General features: G+C 46.8%; 1 protein-coding gene across 1 annotated transcript; it reads right to left on the reverse strand.

The window, feature by feature from the left end:
- Positions 1-238: 238 nt before the first annotated feature.
- On the reverse strand, positions 239-7374 carry LOC119925296 (perforin-1-like). Its single transcript, XM_038743400.1, has 6 exons — positions 7245-7374; positions 6245-6782; positions 3932-5046; positions 1909-1919; positions 1741-1824; positions 239-370 (listed from the first exon to the last, which is right to left on the reverse strand). Exons 1-6 carry the CDS (start codon positions 7372-7374, stop codon positions 239-241), a joined length of 2010 nt encoding a protein of 669 aa, XP_038599328.1.
- Between the last annotated feature and the right edge of the window lie 11669 nt (positions 7375-19043).

Here is a 19043-nt window from a genome sequence, read left to right on the forward strand (position 1 = left end):
GCCTTTCTGGAGTGACCTCCCAACCATTTCTATGTGTCATACATTGTATATTTCATGAAAGGATCCACTGACCCCATATTTTTTCATTTTCTTTCCACATTTAGAGATATCTGCTGACACCTGGACAACAGACTTAACACTTGCCACAGCTTCTGCAGATTGGCGGGTCATAACTTCATCTTCTGGCTGGTTGACGAGAGCCATCTTGCTAAATGTGCAGGTAGGTGATGTCTGAGGCCTAGCTCCCCAACACCAGGATGTTTATGAAGTGGGTATCATAGTTGGAGATCAGTTTCCCTTTCCCATTTGAAATCATTAGTTTTGTTTCTTGAGAGTAGTTTTCATAATAGGTTTCATTAGATATTGGTAGCTACAATGAAGATTTGGAGTTATAATCATACTGGAACTTGTTGAGTGCTTACTCTGTACTACGCATTGTACTAAGGGCCATGGAAGATACAAGATAACTAGGGAAGTATCATGGCCTAGTGGAAAGACCATGGGCTTGGGAGTCAGAGGTCCTGGGTTCTAATCCTGACTGCCAATTAATTGCTTGCTATGCGATCTTGGACAAATCGCTTCACTTCTATGTGCCTCAGTTCTCCTGTTCTCCCTACTACTTAAACTGTGAGCCCCATGTGGGACAGGGACCCTGTTCGATCTAATTGACTTGTATCTATCCCAGTGCTTAGAACAGTGTTTGTTACATAATAAATACTTAACAAATACCTTAAAAGAGGGTCAGATACAATGGATTTCAGTGATCCATGCCTTCTGTTGTCTCCCAAGACTAGAAATAATCGAGTTGGATTCATATTGTAGACTAGTGTGGTACGGGCTTCCCGCATTCCTGGTTCTTCGGCCCTCTTTCCCTCTCTGCTTAGTAGGGAAACCAGTTGGTCGGGATTGGGTTGAAACCTCTGGGGCCATCATGGCCACCGGGAGCTTTACTGACGTGGCCAAATTTACCCGCTGAGGCTCCTGGGGTCAATTCCCGCCCCCGGCCCCCAGTGGAGCTGCCTTCAGCCTTCAGGCTTAGAACAGTCTGCAATCTGGAACAGAAGCTACACCAGGAAATTCCAGTCCTGATTTCCCAGTCTACCGCACCCAGCTCTGCAGAGCAACACCCCGATTTTGGAGGCACTGAAACAGGCTGGAACACTGGTGAGTTTTAAGCTCAAGTTGTTAAGCTATATATTAGACACCGTTCTAAGCACTGGGGTAGATACAAGATAACCAGGTTGGACACAGTCCCTGTCCCACATAGGGCTCACAGACTTAATCCCCATTTTACAGATGAGGGAATTGAATCCCAGAGAAGGTAAGTCACTTGCCCAAAGTCACACAGCAGACAAGTGGCTGAACTGGGATTAGAACCCAGGGTCTTCTGACTCCCAGGTGCTTGGTCTATCCACTGGGCCATGCTTCTCTTAAGTCTTAAGCAGAGGTGCTGTTTTGTGTTCAGTAGATGAGAAGAGGAGCATCATTTTGTAGACAGAAGCTGGGTGAACTGTTTTTACCCAGTTAGGCATCTGTCATGGCTCAGTCCAACACAGGGACGTATCTCCATGATTTCCAGTATGGACCATCAGTGGGTGGCATTTATTTAGATTTGTCCAGAGTCCAGAGAAATTCAGCACCCATAATGAAAGTTTGGATTGCTCATTTGGCAATGTCCCCAGTACGATACCTATTTCACCCCCAAATAGAACCTAAGGTAATAAACAAATAAATACCCACTGGAGCCTTTCTGTTCTTATTCTCCATGTTCTCACCTATCCCCTGGATGTAGCTTTCTTCCTGGGCAAAGATATCTTCCCTCAGCTGGGCATCAGAATGCAGGATCGAAACAGTTCCCAAACTGGCCCTCTCACCCATCTAGCAGAGCATTTGGGCCTCCTGACCCACCTGGCTTCTCACTGGTTAGAGAAGCAGCATGGTTCCGTGGAAATAGCCCGGGCTTTGGAGACAGCGATCATGGGTTCAAATCGTGGCTCTGCCAATTGTCAGCTGTGTGACTTTGGGCAAGGCACTTAACTTCGCTGTGCCTCACAGTTCCCTCATCTGTAAAATGGGGATTAAGACTGTGAGCCCCCCATGGGACAACCTGATCACCTTGTAACCTCCCCAGCACTTAGAACAGTGCTTTGCACAAAGTAAGCGCTTAATAAATGCCATTATTATAATTATTATTGTTAGTTACAGCCCCTTGGCAGATCGCCATGCCTCTACCCTGTCCTGAGTGTGAGGGCTAGCTGGAATGACCTCCACATGGAATAGTAGGATATCTGAGTGGAGTATTATTGCTTGGGAGAAATGGAGGCGGTGTAGAGAGCGGAGGCCTTATGAGGTGAGAGAACAGTTTTTCTGGGATAGGGAGTATGAGTGGCCAAATGTTGTGGTCAGAAGATGGTATTTTTGGAGCTGAAGAAATGAGTGACTTGTGCTGAGAACCAGTATGTGTCCAAGTTGGTGTCTGGGTGAAATGGGGTGGAGCAGGAGGTCTGTGCAGTTGAGAAATGAGAGCAAGTGGGTGGGCTGGTCACCACTGGGAACATTTACATGAATGTAGAAGTCCCTGAGGATCCATGTACGAGAATAAAACACAGGGAGGAAGGAGAGAAAAAGTTCAGAGTCGATTGACAAGTGGTCAGTGGCAGGAGGGAACTGCAACTAATAGCTATAGCCAGTGGTATAGGTAGCTGATAATCAAGTAATGTGGCCTAATGGAAAGAACAGATGACTGGGAATTGGGAGAAATGCATTCTAATCCTGGCTTCACCATTTGCTTGTTAGGTGACCTTGGACAAGTCACTTAACTTCTCCGTGCCTCGGCTTCCTTATCTTTAAATGGGGATTAATTACTTATTCTCCTTCCCCCTTGGATTGTGAACCCCACATTGGCCAGGCACTGTTTCTGATCTAATTTAATTGTATTTACCCCGGTACTTAGCACAGTACTTGGCTTATAATAAGTGCTTAACAAATACCACCATTATTTTTCTTGCTATTATGATTTTTATGAAAATTGTACACTAGTACTATATGGGCTTCCCTGATACAGCTGGACAAAGCACCTTAATCCTAGACTCTCTCTCCCTGCTGTCCATCTGGTACACTAGGGAACCAGTATGATTTAGCCCACAGCCTCTGGTCTTGTTCATCAACATTGCTGGATCTTCCATTCCTCCCTCCTTCACTCCCTTTCTCCCTTTTTATGTCCGTCCATCCCTCAGGGGCTTAGCTGGGAAACCAGTTGGCCGGGATTGGGCTGAGAACTTCTAGGGTCATCAGGGCCACTGGAAGCTTTGCCAATGTAGCCCAATTTTTTACCTGCTGAGGTTTGTGGGATAAGTTCCCGCCACTGGCCTTCAGCTAAGCTGTCTTCAGGACTTTTGGCTCAGGGCAGATCTGGGATATGGAACAGAAATTCCACCACAAAATTCCAGCCCAGAATTCCCGATCTACTGCTCCCATCTCTGCAGAGCAATGCTTCAATTTGGGAGACACTGAAACAGGTTGGAAACACTGGTGAGTTCTAAGCTCAAGTTTCGTTTATTCCAGAAACACAAAGCACCGTCAGATGCCCTGTGGAAAGTTTCCTTGCTGTGAGATCCTGAAGGGGAAATTCTGAATTTTTAGATTCTGTATTTGTCTCATTTCCATCAAGTCTCCTGATGCCTCACCCCTTGCTCCTCCTGCCCCATTATGAGGTTGGCTCTCCCGAAATCATTCTCTGGGACCCGTCCCAACTCAAATCTCCATCCTCCCAACTTCCCCCAGAAATACTAACGTGCTCAAAACTAAGACTATTAATGCTTTCCAAATGAAAGATCCATAAACAAACCCCTTTCACAAACACAAGCAAAACCTTCTCTTGGTTGTCCGCCAGATCCCCAAAGTTCTATGGGGCCTGGCCGGAATTAATTACACTGTTTCATTCGGCTCATGATGCCCTCTCCTTGGAAAGTCTCAGGGGCATAATTGAGACACTTCCGCCCCGTCAGGTGAGGCAAGCAAGTGACCTGGTACATGAAAGTCAATGACCCATGGTGAAAGTTGCACACTTCAATTCTCAGGCTTCCTGCCTCCAGTTCCCCGTTGCAGGACCTGAGGAGATCATCATCCCAGCCATTGTCATAATCCAACAACTGCACTTGCATGGATTCCACTGTGGAGATTTGCACAATCCCAAAATTCATCCTATCCCACCACACGGGGTTGTTGTCGTTCAGAATGATATTGGACCTCCGTTCCCTCCCTCTGAAAAATATCTTGACATAACCGTCTGTTTGTGTGAGGTCATCCCCCCACAGGTCATGGGCTTTAAGGAATTTCACCTCCAGCTTGACAAGACCCTTCTCTCGGGGGCAGCCGTCCTCATTGGTGGAGTCTGTATTTGAGCACACACAGCGACACGGGTCCTGGGAGCTTTTCATCTTCCCTGGAGGGCACGGAGGGTTTTGCTTCCAGGCCCTCATCTTCAAGTACTCTCTCACAGCCTGTTTCAGTCCTTCTCTCCTGGGATCTTGCTGCCGCAGGAGCATATGGAGAGGGGAAAGAGAATAGGAAACCAGCCCAGGGAATTTGGGAAGTGATGCCATCCAGGAGGAGAACTGATCTACCTTGTTGATATCAAGCAACAAGTCAACTATCTTAGTGAGGTGGCCCCCGATCACCTCCACGTGGTGCTCATTATACATCTCATAGAAGGATCTGTTCATCCCATGGCTTTTCTTCTGCTTCTCACATTTGTGGGCCTTTGTAGACGTGTTCCCAGTATTCTCCATATTCGCTGAAGCTTCTGCATTTAGACAGTCCACGACATCCTCTTCGGATAGGTTCTCTAGGGCCAACTTGCAACTCCGCAAAGCAGTGATATCTGAAGTCCGGCCCCCCAACTCCAGCGCGGTCATAAAGTGGGTACCATAGTTGTAGATCAGTTGGAAGTATTCGGAGTCAGTGGAGTTAGTGAAATGGAATGGCAGGGAGTGGACCGCCTGCTTGAAATCCTCCTTCAGAGGGGGTGTGTTGACAAGGCGCAACCTATGGTGGGAGAGAGGAGTTAGATTTAGATTTAGGGACAATCCTGGCTCTCCTGTTTCCTCTCCTGTCCATCAATCAGTCAGTCATATTTTTTGAGTGCTTACTGTGTGCGGAGCCCTAAACTAAGTGCTTGGGAGAGTACAATGATAAACAGACATGTTCCCTGCCCACAACGAGCTTACAGTATAGAATCGCCTGTCCCTCCAGAGCTGGCTCTTTTGGATGAGGGAGAGGTGGGACCACACATCCCACCAGACATCCCATTCCAGACATCCTTGCTGGCGACCCATAAAGCTCACTAAATCCCTGTGAAGTGGTTGGCAGGAGAGGAGCCAGACATGCTCCCGAGTTAATCTTGACTTCCTCAGATCCCTTTCAGGGTCAACTCCCAGTGGTTGAGGGAGTCAGGTTTCCGGTAGTCATTGGTGCTTAGAACAGTGCTCGGCACACAGGAGATGCTCAAGAGATACTATTTTTTCACAGTATGTGTTAAGCGCTTACTATATGCCAGGAAGTGGGGTACTGGTGTAGATGCAAGCTAATCAAGTTGGGCACAGTCTATATAATAATAATAATGATGGCATTTATTAAGCGCTTACTATGTGCAAAGCACTGTTCTAAGCGCTGGTGGGGGGGACACAAGGTGATCAGGTTGTCCCACGTGGGGCTCACAGTTTTAATCCCCACTTTACAGATGAGGTAACTGAGGCCCAGAGAAGTTAAGTGACTTGCCCAAAGCCACACAGCTGACAACTGGCGGAGGTGGGATTAGAACCCATGACCTCTGGCTCCCAAGCCCGTGCTCTTTCCACTGAGCCATGCTGCTTCTGTGCATATCCCACATGGGGCTCCTAGTCAATCCCTATTTTACAGATGAGGGACCTGAGATACAGAAAAGTTAAGTGAGTTGCCCAGGCTCACACTGCAGACAAGTGGTGGAGCCGGGATTAGAATTTAGGTTCTTCTGACTCCAAAACCCGTACTCTAGCCACTAGGCCATGCTGCTTCCCACTGATTGATTGCCACTTTTGCCTCTCCAGTCCAGTGCAGTTCCTGCTGTTCCGTCCTTCCTTGGGGCAAGATGTTTCTACGTGCCATCCTCAGATCCTGCCGCCTCCCTCCCTGTGTCTACTTGAATTTGCTTGTTCTACTCAGCCCCAGTAGCTCCCCACCCCAGAGTCAGCTGCGTGAGCCTCACTTGTAGTAGCGACACTCCAACATATTCATGCTGAAGAAATACTGATCTTCCTGGGACTTTCGTTCAGCAAAATTGGCTGCTTTGGAATGAGACCCAGCCAAAGCCAAGTGAATTTGGGTTCCGGGCTTAGGTTGCAAATCCAGGTCCAGTTTCCAGTCGTTCTTGATGCTCTGAGCTGCCATATCAGCCACCCCTATGGCTGAGTGAGATGTCGCCTTGACTACTTTCTTGTTGCACTCGGACACTTGGGAATGCCAGCTCATGATGGCTATAGGGAGACGCTGGCGTTCTCCTTCTAGAAGAGTATTGGTGCAGAGAGTGCAGGTCCCATTCTTGTGGAGGTACTGAGAGGGGTCTATGGGGAAATGGCCCGTGCGCTGGAGCCTGGTGATGTCAACCCCCTCCCCTACCATCGCAGATCCTGGAACAAACGACTGGTGCTTCTCACATTTTTCCTTGGTCACCTTGATGCAGAGGGCAGGGATGGGTGGAGACCAATGGAGAAGGAGGAAGAGGAGGAGGAAGCAGGTGCCCATGGCTGCAGACAGAGAAAAATGGGTTAGAACACCTGGATCCTGTGAATGAGCAGAGGTACCTGCTCTGTGACTGAAATGTTCTCCCCAGACTACCAGCCACAGACCCCGAGAGGTGACCAAAGAGTGGAGATGGAGGCAGGGACGCAACCTGAATCTAGCTGTGGGATGGGAATCCAGCTAGCATTGTCCCCTGTCACTCCGTTCTCCCGGGGAATGTGCCCAATTGATACATACCCATTCTTGCCCCAAAGTCTGTGCCAGCTTTGCACATTCTGCCACCGTTAGGCCAGCCAAGAGCGCCGCTCCCCATGTTCCACTTGATGCCATCACGCTACACAATGCTCTCACCTGCAACATTTGCTGGGCATGCATTTCTTTGCCTGTGCCCCTGCTACCGTGCTGCTGCCATCCCTGCAACTGCCTTTAACCCATCACCATAGGTCGATTCTGAGACCCCAGCTAACCCCGGTAATGGATCCCCTCTTTCTTCAGCCATTTCTGAGAAGAGCTGCGGTGCTGCCATCTTTGAGAAGCGTGGTGAAAGTGACCATCTTTGAGGGAAGCCGCCGGCCTGCAATCTTTGAAAGGGTCCATGCGGCCACCATCTCTGGATGCTCCTGGGCAGTTACTATATCTGGAAGTTCCTATGTGGCCACCCCAACCTGCGTTTCTAGAGCCAATGGCTTTCCTCATTCTCTGCCTGAAGTCAGGCTTGCGCACAGCCATACTTCAGCTCAGGAGTACTGATGAAACAGGGGTTGACCAGTAGCCAAGAAACATGGGTTACGCGGCATCACAAGCCCATGGAAAATCTGGGGAATCTCAACCAATGCCATCCCCCCCTTCATGTATCCCAGGGAGCTGAAGGACCACAGGAATCCCCTTCTGTCCCTCCCATAAACCACTATGGTATTTTCTTGGCTGCCTGCCTATATTATAATAATAGTAATAATAACAATGGTAATGATAATAATAGTGATAATATTTGTTAAGCACTTACTGGGTGCCAAGTACCGGGACACATACAAGATAACCAGGTTGGACCCAATCCCTGTCACACGTTGGTCTTTGGGTCTAATGGGGTGAGAGAAGTGGTATTTCATCCCTATTTTACAGATGAGGAAACTGATATAAAGAGTAGCTAGTGATTTGCCCAAGGTCACATTGCAAGTAAGTGGCAGAACTGGGATTGAAACCCAGGTCTTCTCATGCCCAGGCCTGTATTCTTTCCACTAAGCCACATAGTTTGAGTTTCCTGGGAAAAATGAACAAATATGAAGAGGGGCACAACATTGCATCGTGGTTTCCTTCCTAGTAATAATAATAATAATAATAATAATGGTATTTGTTAAGTGCTTACTATGTGCAAAGCACTGTTCTAAGTGCTGGGGAGGTTACAATGTAATCAGGTTGTCCCACGGGGGGCTCACAGTTTTAATCCCCATTTTACAGATGAGGTAACTGAGACACAGAGAAGTTAAATGACTTGCCCAAAGTCACACATCTGACAGTTGGCGGAGCCGGGATTTGAACCCATGACCTCTGACTCCAAGGCCCGTGCTCTTTCCACTGAGCCACGCTGCTTCTCATAAACGTCTAGTACATAAACTCCAGTCTCTGTACTGTTTTGGGCCCTGCTAGTGGTGCATTTCCCAATTCCGTCAGGAGCATTTCTACTTGGGCTGTCAGGAAGCACATCGTCACTCTTATTGTTTTATAGCAAGAGTTCCACCAGGACCCAGAGGTAAGTGTGAAAGTGGTGACACCGTGCCCTCTCACCCCAGGACAACTGGGAATTGAATCAGGGAGATGTGGGTGGTGCCGGGACAGAGCTTCACGAATAAGTGTTATGACCCTTATAAGCGCTTAGTACAGTGCTCTGCACGTAGTAAGCATTCAATAAATACGATTCATGATGACCCTTAATGCTCACAGAAACCTAGTCACCTCAGGGACACCTCAGTATGCCTAGTAGATAGAGCGTGAGCCTGAGAGTCAGAAAGACCTGGATTCTAATCCTGGCTCTGCCACTTGTTTGCTGTGTGACTGTGAGCAACTCACTTAACTTCTCTGGGCCTCAGTTACCTCATCTGTAAAATGGGGATTAAGACTGAGAACCCCATTTGGGACCTGGATGGTGTCCATCCTGATTATCTTGTATCTACCCCAGTGCTTAGTACAGTGCCTGGCAATTAGTAAGTGCTTAGCAAATACCATAAAAACAAAACAATCACAACAACAAAAAAAAAGCAAACTGAAAGCCACACCAGACTAAGGGCCCGTTGGAGCTTTCTGATGACAAATAACATTGATCTGATCTTAACTGAGCAGCAAGGCGATGGGAGCCATCCTTCAACTGAGTACAATTAATTTTGTTCCCTTTGCAAATGAAAGTGTTCTAGCCCTTAGTTGTGAGGCAGCAAGCAGGTTCTCCCCACAGTCCTCCCCAGAGGCCTTCTTGCTCCCCTCCCTCCCTTCTCCTAGTTCACACCCATCTGCTTAGTACAGTGCTCTGCACACAGTAAGTGCTCAATAAATACGATTCAATGAATGAATCTGCTCTAATCTAACAGAGACTCTGGTTGGGACAGGGGAAGATTTCCCTTCCCTCTGCACCCTGGAGAGGGCCAGGCTGGGCTTGGGGACACCTGGGGTCATAGAGACAGTTGTTGGTGGCTCGTTATCTCCTCTGGGGCCGGGCACACATGATCTGCCGGGCACAGGGCACAGATGATCTGCTTGACGTTTGTTTCAGTGCGAGAAACCACAAGTCCATGAGTCAGTCATTCCGTCAGTCAATTGTTTTTATTGAATGCCTATCTGTGTGCAGATCACTGTACTAAGGGAGAATACAATGAAAGAATATAACAGATACATTCTCTGCCCACCATGAGCTTAAAGGCTAGAGGGGAAGACAGACATTAATAAGACAGACATTGATATAAGTAAATAAATTACAGATATGTGCACAAGTGCCGTGAGGATGAATAAAGGGAGCGATTCAAGGTGGCATAGAAAGGAGTAGGAGAGGAGGAAAGGAGGGCTTAGTCAGGAAAGGCCTTTTGGAAAAAATGTACTTTCAGTAAGGCTCTGAAGGTGGGGAGAGTAATTGTCAGATGTGAAGAGGGAGGGCATTCCAGGACAGAGGCAGGATGTGGGTGAGAGGTAGGAACAGAGATAGGTGAGATCAAGCAATGCCACAGTGGGTTGGACCCACTGGATTCTGCCTCTGAGAACAGCAATTGGTGGTCTGGGGAAACAGGGTGAAACTTGCCCTCCTTTTCATTTTTTTATGGTATTTGTTGAGCACTTACTGTACCTGACATTGTACTATTAGCTGCGATAGATACAAGGTTGGACACAACCAATATTCCTAATGGTGTTTGCAGTCTTAGTCCCCAGTTTACAGATGAGGCCAATGAGACACAGAGAAGTAAAGTAACTTGTCCAAGGTCACAGGACAGGCAAGTGGTAGAGTCAGGATTAGATTCCAAATCCTCTGACTTCCGGGCACTTCTTGGCATCCAACCCTCATGGTTAGGGATGTGCTTCACCACTGAGGATAAGGAATGCATCCTGTTTATGTGATATTGTACTCTTCCAAGTATTATGCACGCAGTAAGAGCTCAGTAAATACGATTGAACTGGATGAAGGAATGAATGAATGAATGAATGAATGCTAACTAGGTGAAGAGGGGATCTTTGATGAGGGAATAGTAGTTCATCCCTAGATGGATGGCAGCAGGAATGGGGCACTGCTGCTGATTGGGGCAAAGAAAGAATTTGCCTCTGAGAGCTCTGGCCTTAGGGATGAAGGGACACACATTGTGGCTTGAATTTGTCCCGATTGTGCCAATGGGAAGGTCCCATCAACAGTGGAAAGAGCACGGGCTTGGGAGTCAAAGATCATGAGTTCTAATCCTGACCCTGCCACTTTTCTGCTGTGTGGCTTCGGGCAAGTCACTTAACTTCTCTGTGCCTCAGTTACCTCATCTGTAAAATGGTGATTAAAACTGTTAGCCCCATATGACACAGTTTGATTACCCTGTATCTACCCTAATGCTTAGAACAGTGCTTGGCACATAGTAAAGCTTAACAAATGCCATAATAATAATAATAATAATAATAATAATAATTACTATTATTATTATTATTATTATTATTATTATTATTATTATTATTATTATTATTATTGCTTCATTGTCTTTACCTCCAGCAGCAGCAGCTCAGCTGCCTCCCGTTTAATGGGCCACAGCAAGTATGCAGCTTAGCTGGTCCAGCGGTGAGGGAGCTCAGAGTTAGATCCAGTAACCCATGAAACTCAACTCTGAACATCACGAACTTGATTTCTGGCCTCTGTGTTCCTTCCCTAGCATAAGCTCTTAGAGAAGAGGGAATGATTTTTTTCGGTGGTTTTAGATTCTTCTGGTTATCTTGCTTAGGGGTAGAGAGCAACTGACGGAACATAAAGCATGCTGTTCCACCGTCTCCCTTCACACTCTGGTAACTGAACCTGTTTGGGTGGAGTCCACTGCAGTCAGTCCAACTCTTGGTTGGGTTGCCAGTATCATCCTGAAGAGTTACTATATTTCTTCTTGGAAGAGAAGGGAAGGCAACTAATAATAATAATAATTGTGGTATTTGTTAAGCGCTTACTCTGTGCCAGGCCCTGTACTACGCTTTGGGGTGGATGCAAGCAAATCAAGTTGGACACAGGCCTTGTCCCACACGGGGTTCACAGTCTTAATACCCATTTTACAGATGAGGAAACTGAGGCATAGAGAAGTGAAGTGTCTTGCCCAAGGTCACACAGCAGACAAGTGGCAGAGCCGGGATTAAAACCCAGATCCTTCTGATTCCCAGGCCTGTGTTCTATTCACTAGGCCATGCTGCTTTTCCAAGTATATTGCCAGCTCCTTGTGGGTAGGAAATGTGTTTATCAATTCTGTTATATTGTACTCTGTTGTATTGTACAAAGTACAGTACTTTGCAAACAGTAAGCACTCAGATGTAAAATGAGGGTTAAATAAATGTTCATTCATTAATTCATTCAATCGTATTTATTGAACACTTACTGTGTGCAGAGCACTGTACTAAGTGCTTGGGAAGTACAAGTTGGCAACATATAGAGACAGTCCCTACCCAACAACGGGTTCAAAGTCTAGAAGGGGGAGACAGACAACAAAACAAAACGTGTAGACACGTGTCAAAACCATTAGAACAAATAGAATTATAGCTATGTTCTCCCTCCTACTTAGATTGTAGTCCTCATGCAGGACCAGGACTGTGTCAGACCTAATTAATTTGTACCTACCTCAGAGCTTTGAACAGCGTTTGACACAAAATAAGTATTTAACAAATGCCATTAAAAATATCATTGATTGATCGATTGAAATTAGCCATATGGGAAAGTATTGGATGAGCTATTCATTATCATTATAATAGTAATAATAATAATATTTGTCAAGTGCTTTTTTATTGTATTTGTTGAGTGCTTACTATGTGCCAGGCACTGTTCTAAGCACCTGGGTAGATACAAGCTATTCATTCATTCAGTTGTATTTATTGAGTACTTAATGTGTATAGAGCGCCGTACTAAGCGATTGGTAAATTTCAGTACAACAATAAGTGACATTCCCTGTCCATAGCGAGCTCACAGTCTAGAGTGGGGGAAACAGACATCCATATAAATAGATATAATTACAGGTATGTATATAAGTGCTTTGGGGCTGAGATCAGGGAAGAGCAAAGGAGCAAGTCAGGGAAATGCAGAGGGAGTGGGAGATGATGAAAATTGGGACTTAGTCTGGGAAGGCCTCTTGGAGGAGCCGTGCCTTCAATAAGGCTTTGAAGCTGGGGAGAGTGGTTGTCTGTTGGATTAGAGGAGGGAGGGCACCCCAGGCCAGAGGCAGGACGTGGGCTAGGGGTCGGTGGTGAGACAGACAAGAGCAAAGCACAGTAAGAAGGTTAGCACTAGAGGAGTGAAGCGTGCAGGCTGGAATGTAGAAGGAGAGAGGTGAGGTGAAGTAGGAGGGGGCAAAGTGATGGAGTGTTTTAAAGCCAATGGAGAGGAGTTTTTGTTTGGTTACAGAGGTGGATGGGCAATCCTTGGAGTGTTTTGAGGAGAGGGGTGACATATCCAGAACGTTTTTGAAGAAAAATAATCCAGGCAGCAGAGTGAATCAATCAATCAATCAATCAATCAATCATATTTATTGAGCGCTTACTATGTGCAGAGCACTGTACTAAGCGCTTGGGAAGTACAAATTGGCAACATAAGTGAAGTGAAGTGAGTGAAGTATGGACTGGAGTGGGGAAAGACAGGAGGCTGGGAGGTCAGCAAGGAGGCTGATGCAGTGATCCAGGAAGGATAGGATGAGTGATTGGATTAACATGGCAGCAGTATGGATGGAGAGGAAAGGGCAGATTTTAGTGTTGTTTTGAAGGTGGGACCCACAGGATTTTGTGATGAATTGAATATGTGGGTTGAATGTGAGAGAAGAATCAAGGATAATGCCAAGGTTCCAGGACTGTGAGATGGAAAAAATGGTGGTGCCATCTAGGACTGATGGTGAAGTCAGGGGGAGCATAAGGTTTGGGTGGAAAGATAAGGAGCTCTGATTTGGACATGTTAAATTTGAGGTGAAGGGAGGATATCCACGTAGAGATGTATTGAAGGCAGGAGGAGATGTGAGACTGGAGAGAGGGAGACAGATCAGGGCTGGAGATGTAGATTTGGGTGTCATCTGCATAGAAATGGTAGTTGAAGCCGTGGGACTGAATGAGCTCTCCAAGGGAGTGGGTATAGATGGAGAGTAGAAGGGGACCCAGAACTGAACCTTGAGGGACTCCCACAGTTAGGGGGTGGGAGGCAGAGGAAGAGCCCACAAAGGAAACTGAGAATGAATGGCCAGAGAGATAGGAGGAGAACCAGGAGAGGATAGAGTCAATGAAGCCAAGGCTGGATAACATTCCCAGGAGAAGGGGGTGGTCCCCAGTGTCGGAGGCAGCTGAGAGGTCGAGGAGGATTAGGATGGAGTAGCAGCTGTTGGATTTGGCAAGAAGGAGATCATTGGTGACCTTTGAGAGGGTGGTTTCTGTGCAGCAAAGCCCGCATGGGGCTCACAGTCTGAATCCCCATTTTACAGATTAGGTAACTGAGGCTCAGAGAAGTGAAGTAACTTGCCCAAAGTCACACAGCAGTCAAGTAGCGGATCTGGGATTAGAACCCAGGTCCTCTGACGCCTAGCCCAGTGCTCTATCCACTTGGTCACACTACTTTTCTATTCTTGGTACTATACTAAGCCCTGGGTTAGATATGTTACCAACTTATACTTCCCAAGCACTTTGTACAGTGCTCTGCACACAGTAAGCGCTCAGTAAATATGATTGATTGAATGAATGAATGAATGAATACAAAATAATTAGGTTGGACTCAATCCCTGACCCAAAAGGGGCTCACAGTCTAAAAGGGAGAACAGATACTTCATCCTCATTTTATAGTTGAGGAAACTGAAGCACAGAGAAGTGAAGTGAATTGCCTAAGGCTACCCAGCAGACAAACGGCAGAGTTAGAATTAGAACCCAGGACCCCTGACTCCATGGCCTGTCCTCTTTACACTGGGCCACGCTCATTTTTGCTGATCAGTCTTTAACTTCTGTTACTGCTTAGTCCAACCCATGGACCTGTCCCCGTGTTGCACAGTAAAGACCAAATATTTATTGATGTTTGTTCAAAGGAATTAAGGAACAGATCCCAAAGAGATTCCACCCCCATAAAAAATGGTTTTAATGAGCTCCCAGCCTATTCTCTGATGTCCCCGATGTGGCATCTGTTTTAGCCCCAAATAAAACCAAACCTATAAACAAATGAACACACAAGAATCTCCCTGCTCCGACCTTCCAATCTCTCACCTTTGAGTGCCTCTCCGCTTGGGCAATGCTGTCTTCTCTCAGCTTGATGCCCGGTTGCAGGATCAAAATTTTCTCCAGAACCAGCCCATTCTGGTCTAGCTTACCCTTAGGGACTCACTTGCCTCTTCATTGGCTGCCATCTCATCCCAATCGCCATATGCTGATGAGTAGAGCCCCTCCTCTCCTGCCCTGCCAAGTCCCCTGACTTTCCCACAGTATGCCCCTTCCTGCCCTCATCTGAGAATTTAAGGATGTATTTTGTACATTTGAAATCAAATTCTAACCCACCTCTCCATGTTTTCCCCACCCTTGCTCCCAAGTTTTTTAACACTGCCCCCAAAACACCTCTGCTCAGAAGAAAAGACACCACAAATAAAATGAAACTAAATATCATCCAGACCACCCTCCATAAATCCCCCATCAGCAAAGTCTAAGCAATGACTTTCCAGTTAATAAGACCCCCTCACCAAATAATTCTGAACAACCTAGATTTCCACCCCCATCAGGCCTCATGAATAAGAATGTTGATTATGTTCATGTCTTCAGGTCATTGCCCCAGGCCATAGATGCAACCAAATGTACAAAATGCATTCTTAACCTCGATTTCACAGTACTTCTTATGCTAAATCCTTCATCCTCATCTTTATGACCCCAGTATCATCAAATACCAATAATAATTGAATCCAAAATACTTGGGTCCACTTCAAGCCCTACTAAAGTGGCTCAGCCCCCAAAATGATCCATCCAGTTTCCCTAGCAGACCAGGCCACAGAGCATCATTACTCCAACCTCTCCTCATGTGTCATCCTGTCATCCCATCCTGAATCAGTCCTGCTAGGATTCCCATCTCCACAGTTGCAGTGACATGTGAACACTGTAGATTTCCTCCTGGGACTCTGGTTTCATCCAGGGAAACATAACTGGTCCTCCAGGACTTGTCCCCCTGCTCAGTGTTGGCATGTCAGTCCAGTTTGGGTCCCTCTTTCATTCAATTTATTCGTACTTATTAAGCTCCTGGGAGAGTACAATAAAACAACAAACAGACACATTCCCTTGCCCACAATGAGCTCAAATAATGACTTTTATTTTCTGTGTTTCTTGAGTGCTTACGCCCTCCTCTCACGTGCCGTTCCATCCACCTGTGCTTCGGACCCCATTCCCTCTCATCTTATGAAAACTCTCGCCCCTTCCCTCTTTAACTTCCATCTTCAACCACTCACTCTCCACTGGTTCCACTGGTTCCCTCTGCCTTCAAACATGCCCACATGTCCCCCATCCTAAAAAAAAAACCTCTCTTGACCCCACTTCCCCTTATAGTTATCGCCCTATCTCCTTCCTAACCTTCCTTTCCAAACCCCTAGAATGAGATATCTACACTCGCTGCCTCGAATTCCTCAACTCCAACTCTCTCCTAGACCCCCTCCAATCTGGCTTTCATCCCCTACGCGCCACTGAAACTGCCCTCTCAAAGGTCGCCAGTGACCTCCTTCTTGACAAATCCAATGGCTCCTACTCTATCCTAATCCTCCTGGACCTCTCAGCTGCCTTTGACACTGTGGACGACCCCCATCTGATCAACACACTATCCAACCTTGGCTTCACAGACTCTGTCCTTTCCTGGTTCTCCTCATCGCTCTGACTGTTCATTCTCAATCTCCTTCGTGGGCTCCTCCTCCCCCTCCCATCCCCTTACTGTAGGGATTCCTCAAGGGTCAGTTCTTGGTCCCCTTCTGTTCTCTGTCTATACTCACTCCCTTAGTGAACTCATTCGCGCTCACGGCTTCAGCTATCATCTCTACGCTGATGATACCCAAATCTACGTCTCCACCCCAGCTCCCTCTCCATTCCTCCAGGCTTGTATCTCCTCCTGCTTTCAGGACATCTCCACCTGGATGTCTGCCCGCCACCTCCTCACATGTCCAAGACTGAGCTCCTTATCTTCCCTCCCAAACCTTGTCCTCTCCCTGACTTTCCCATCACTGTAGACAGCACTACCATCCTTCCCGTCTCACAAGCCCACAACCTTGGGGTCATCCTCGACTCCGCTCTCTCATTCACCCCACATATCCAATCCATCACCAAAACCTGCCTGTCTCACCTCTGCAACATCGCCAAGATCCTCCCTCTCCTCTCCATCCAAACTGCTACCTTGCTGGTTCAGTCTCTCATCTTATGCCGACTGGATTACTACAACAGCCTCCTCTCTTATCTCCCCCACCTCCTGTCTCTCCCCGCTTCAGTCTATACTTCACTCTGCTGCCCGGATTATCATTGTACAGAAATGCTCTGGGCATGTCACTCCCCTCCTCAAAAATCTCCAGTGGCTGCCTATCAACCTACGAATCAAGCAAAAACTCCTCACTCACGACTTCAAGGCTTTCCATCACCTTGCCCCCTCCTACTTCACCTCCCTTCTCGCCTTCTACAGCCCAGCCCACACACTCTGCTCCTCTGCCGCTAACCTCTTCACTGTGACTCATTCTTGCCTCTCTCGCCATTGACCCCTTGCCCACGTCCTTCCTCCAGCCTGGAATGCCTTCCCTCCACACATCCGCCAAGCTAGCTCTCTTCTTCCCTTCAAAGCCCTACTGAGAGCTCACCTCCTCCAGGAGGCCTTCCCAGACTGAGCCCCCCTTTTTTCCTCTCCTCCTGCTCCTTCCCCCACCGCCCTATCCCCTTCCCCTCCCCCCAGCCCTTGTATATATTTGTACATATTTACCACTCTTTTATTAATGATGTGTATACAGCTATAATTCTATTTATTTTGACGGGTTTTGACACCTGTCTACTTACTTTGTTTTGTTCTCTGTCTCCCCCTTCTAGACTGTGCCTGTGGTTGGGTAGGGACAGTCTCTATATGTTGCTGACTTGTACTTCCCAAGTGCTTAGTACAGTGCTCTGCACACACTGAGTACTCAATAAATACAATTGAATGAATGAATGAATGCAGAGCACTGTACTAAGAGCTTGGCAGAGTGCAATACGGTAGAGTGAGTAGACACAATCCCTGCCCTTAAGGGACTTACAGACTTAAGGGGACCTTCCCCAATTCCCCTCTAATTTTCCCAGTCTATAACCCTTACTACCTCCACTTCAGCACTCCATGTTATCTAAATACATGAGTGCACACACCTCAGTAGCACTTAGTCCATATCTTTATGCATGATCACTTCCACCTATCTATATTTAAGTTAGTGTCTGCCTCCCCTGCTTAGTTGTAAAATCCTCGTTAGCGGGGATCATCATCATCATCATCAATCGTATTTATTGAGCGCTTACTATGTGCAGAGCACTGTACTAAGCGCTTGGGAAGTACAAATTGGCAACATATAGAGACAGTCCCTACCCAACAGTGGGCTCACAGTCTAAAAGATCATGTCTACTATTTCCATTGTACTTTTGCAAACACTGATTTTGGTACTCTCTACAGAGTCAGCATGCAATAAATATGATTGATTGGTTGATCGGGGAGCTCAACCAAACCCACAGCTTCCCCTAACCCCTGTAGGTGGGAAAACACCCCAATCTACCCTGCTCGCCTGAACCGCTCTCACTCCCAAGCCTTCAACTACCATCCCTATGCGGATGAGTCCCAAACCTTCATTTGAGAAGTGCCCCGTTGTTACATGACGCTTTGTGAGTTCCATTGTGTATTCCCAAGTGAGGTGGGGTAAGAAGGAATTTTGACCTCTTTTTCATTAAGGGTACCACTGCCCCAGTGGGTACACAATGGACAAGAATGAGAGGGTGAGCAGCACCACACAAAACATCACAATTAATTATTTCACAGAGTTTCTTGGTCCCAAAGTGACTGGATCATGACTTGCCCATGTTTACCATGGGCTGGTTACTTCATCATCATCATCATCAATTGTATTTATTGAGCGCTTACTATGTGCAGAGCACTGTACTAAGCACTTAGCACTGTACTAAGCGCTTAGCACTGTACTAAGCGCTTAGCACTGTACTAATGATGATGATGTTCGTCATCATCGCTACATAATGTATATGTAGAAGAGAAGCAGCATGGCTCAGTGGAAAGAGCACGGGCTTGGGAGTCAGAGGTCATGGGTTCTAATCCTGGCTCCGTCACTTGTCAGCTGTGTCACTTTGGGCAAGTCACTTAACTTCTCTGTGCCTCAGTTCCCTCATCTGTAAAATGGGGATTAAGACTGTGCGCCCCATGTGGGACAACCTGATCACCTTGTATCCTCCCCGGCACTTAGAACAGTGCTTGGCACATAGTAAGTGCTTAACAAATGCCATCATTATTATTGTTATTATTATATGTGCATATTTATCTTGTATTTTCAAATATGACAATAATGATGTTTAAATTAACCTATGGG

The sequence above is a fragment of the Tachyglossus aculeatus genome, chromosome 3 (genome assembly GCF_015852505.1).
Source record: "Tachyglossus aculeatus isolate mTacAcu1 chromosome 3, mTacAcu1.pri, whole genome shotgun sequence".
NCBI classification, from domain to species: domain Eukaryota; kingdom Metazoa; phylum Chordata; class Mammalia; order Monotremata; family Tachyglossidae; genus Tachyglossus; species Tachyglossus aculeatus.

Excerpts from the sequence above, each read along its gene's own strand:
- LOC119925296 (XM_038743400.1), bottom strand. The coding sequence starts at position 7,374 with ATGGACCCTTTCAAAGATTGCAGGCCGGCGGCTTCCCTCAAAGATGGT. Across the intron at positions 6,783-7,244 it reads AGAGGGGATCCATTACCGGG|CCATGGGCACCTGCTTCCTC; the intron begins GTTAGCTGGGGT and ends CTCTGTCTGCAG. Across the intron at positions 371-1,740 it reads ATAAGAACAGAAAGGCTCCA|CTACCAATATCTAATGAAAC; the intron begins GTGGGTATTTAT and ends TCTTCATTGTAG.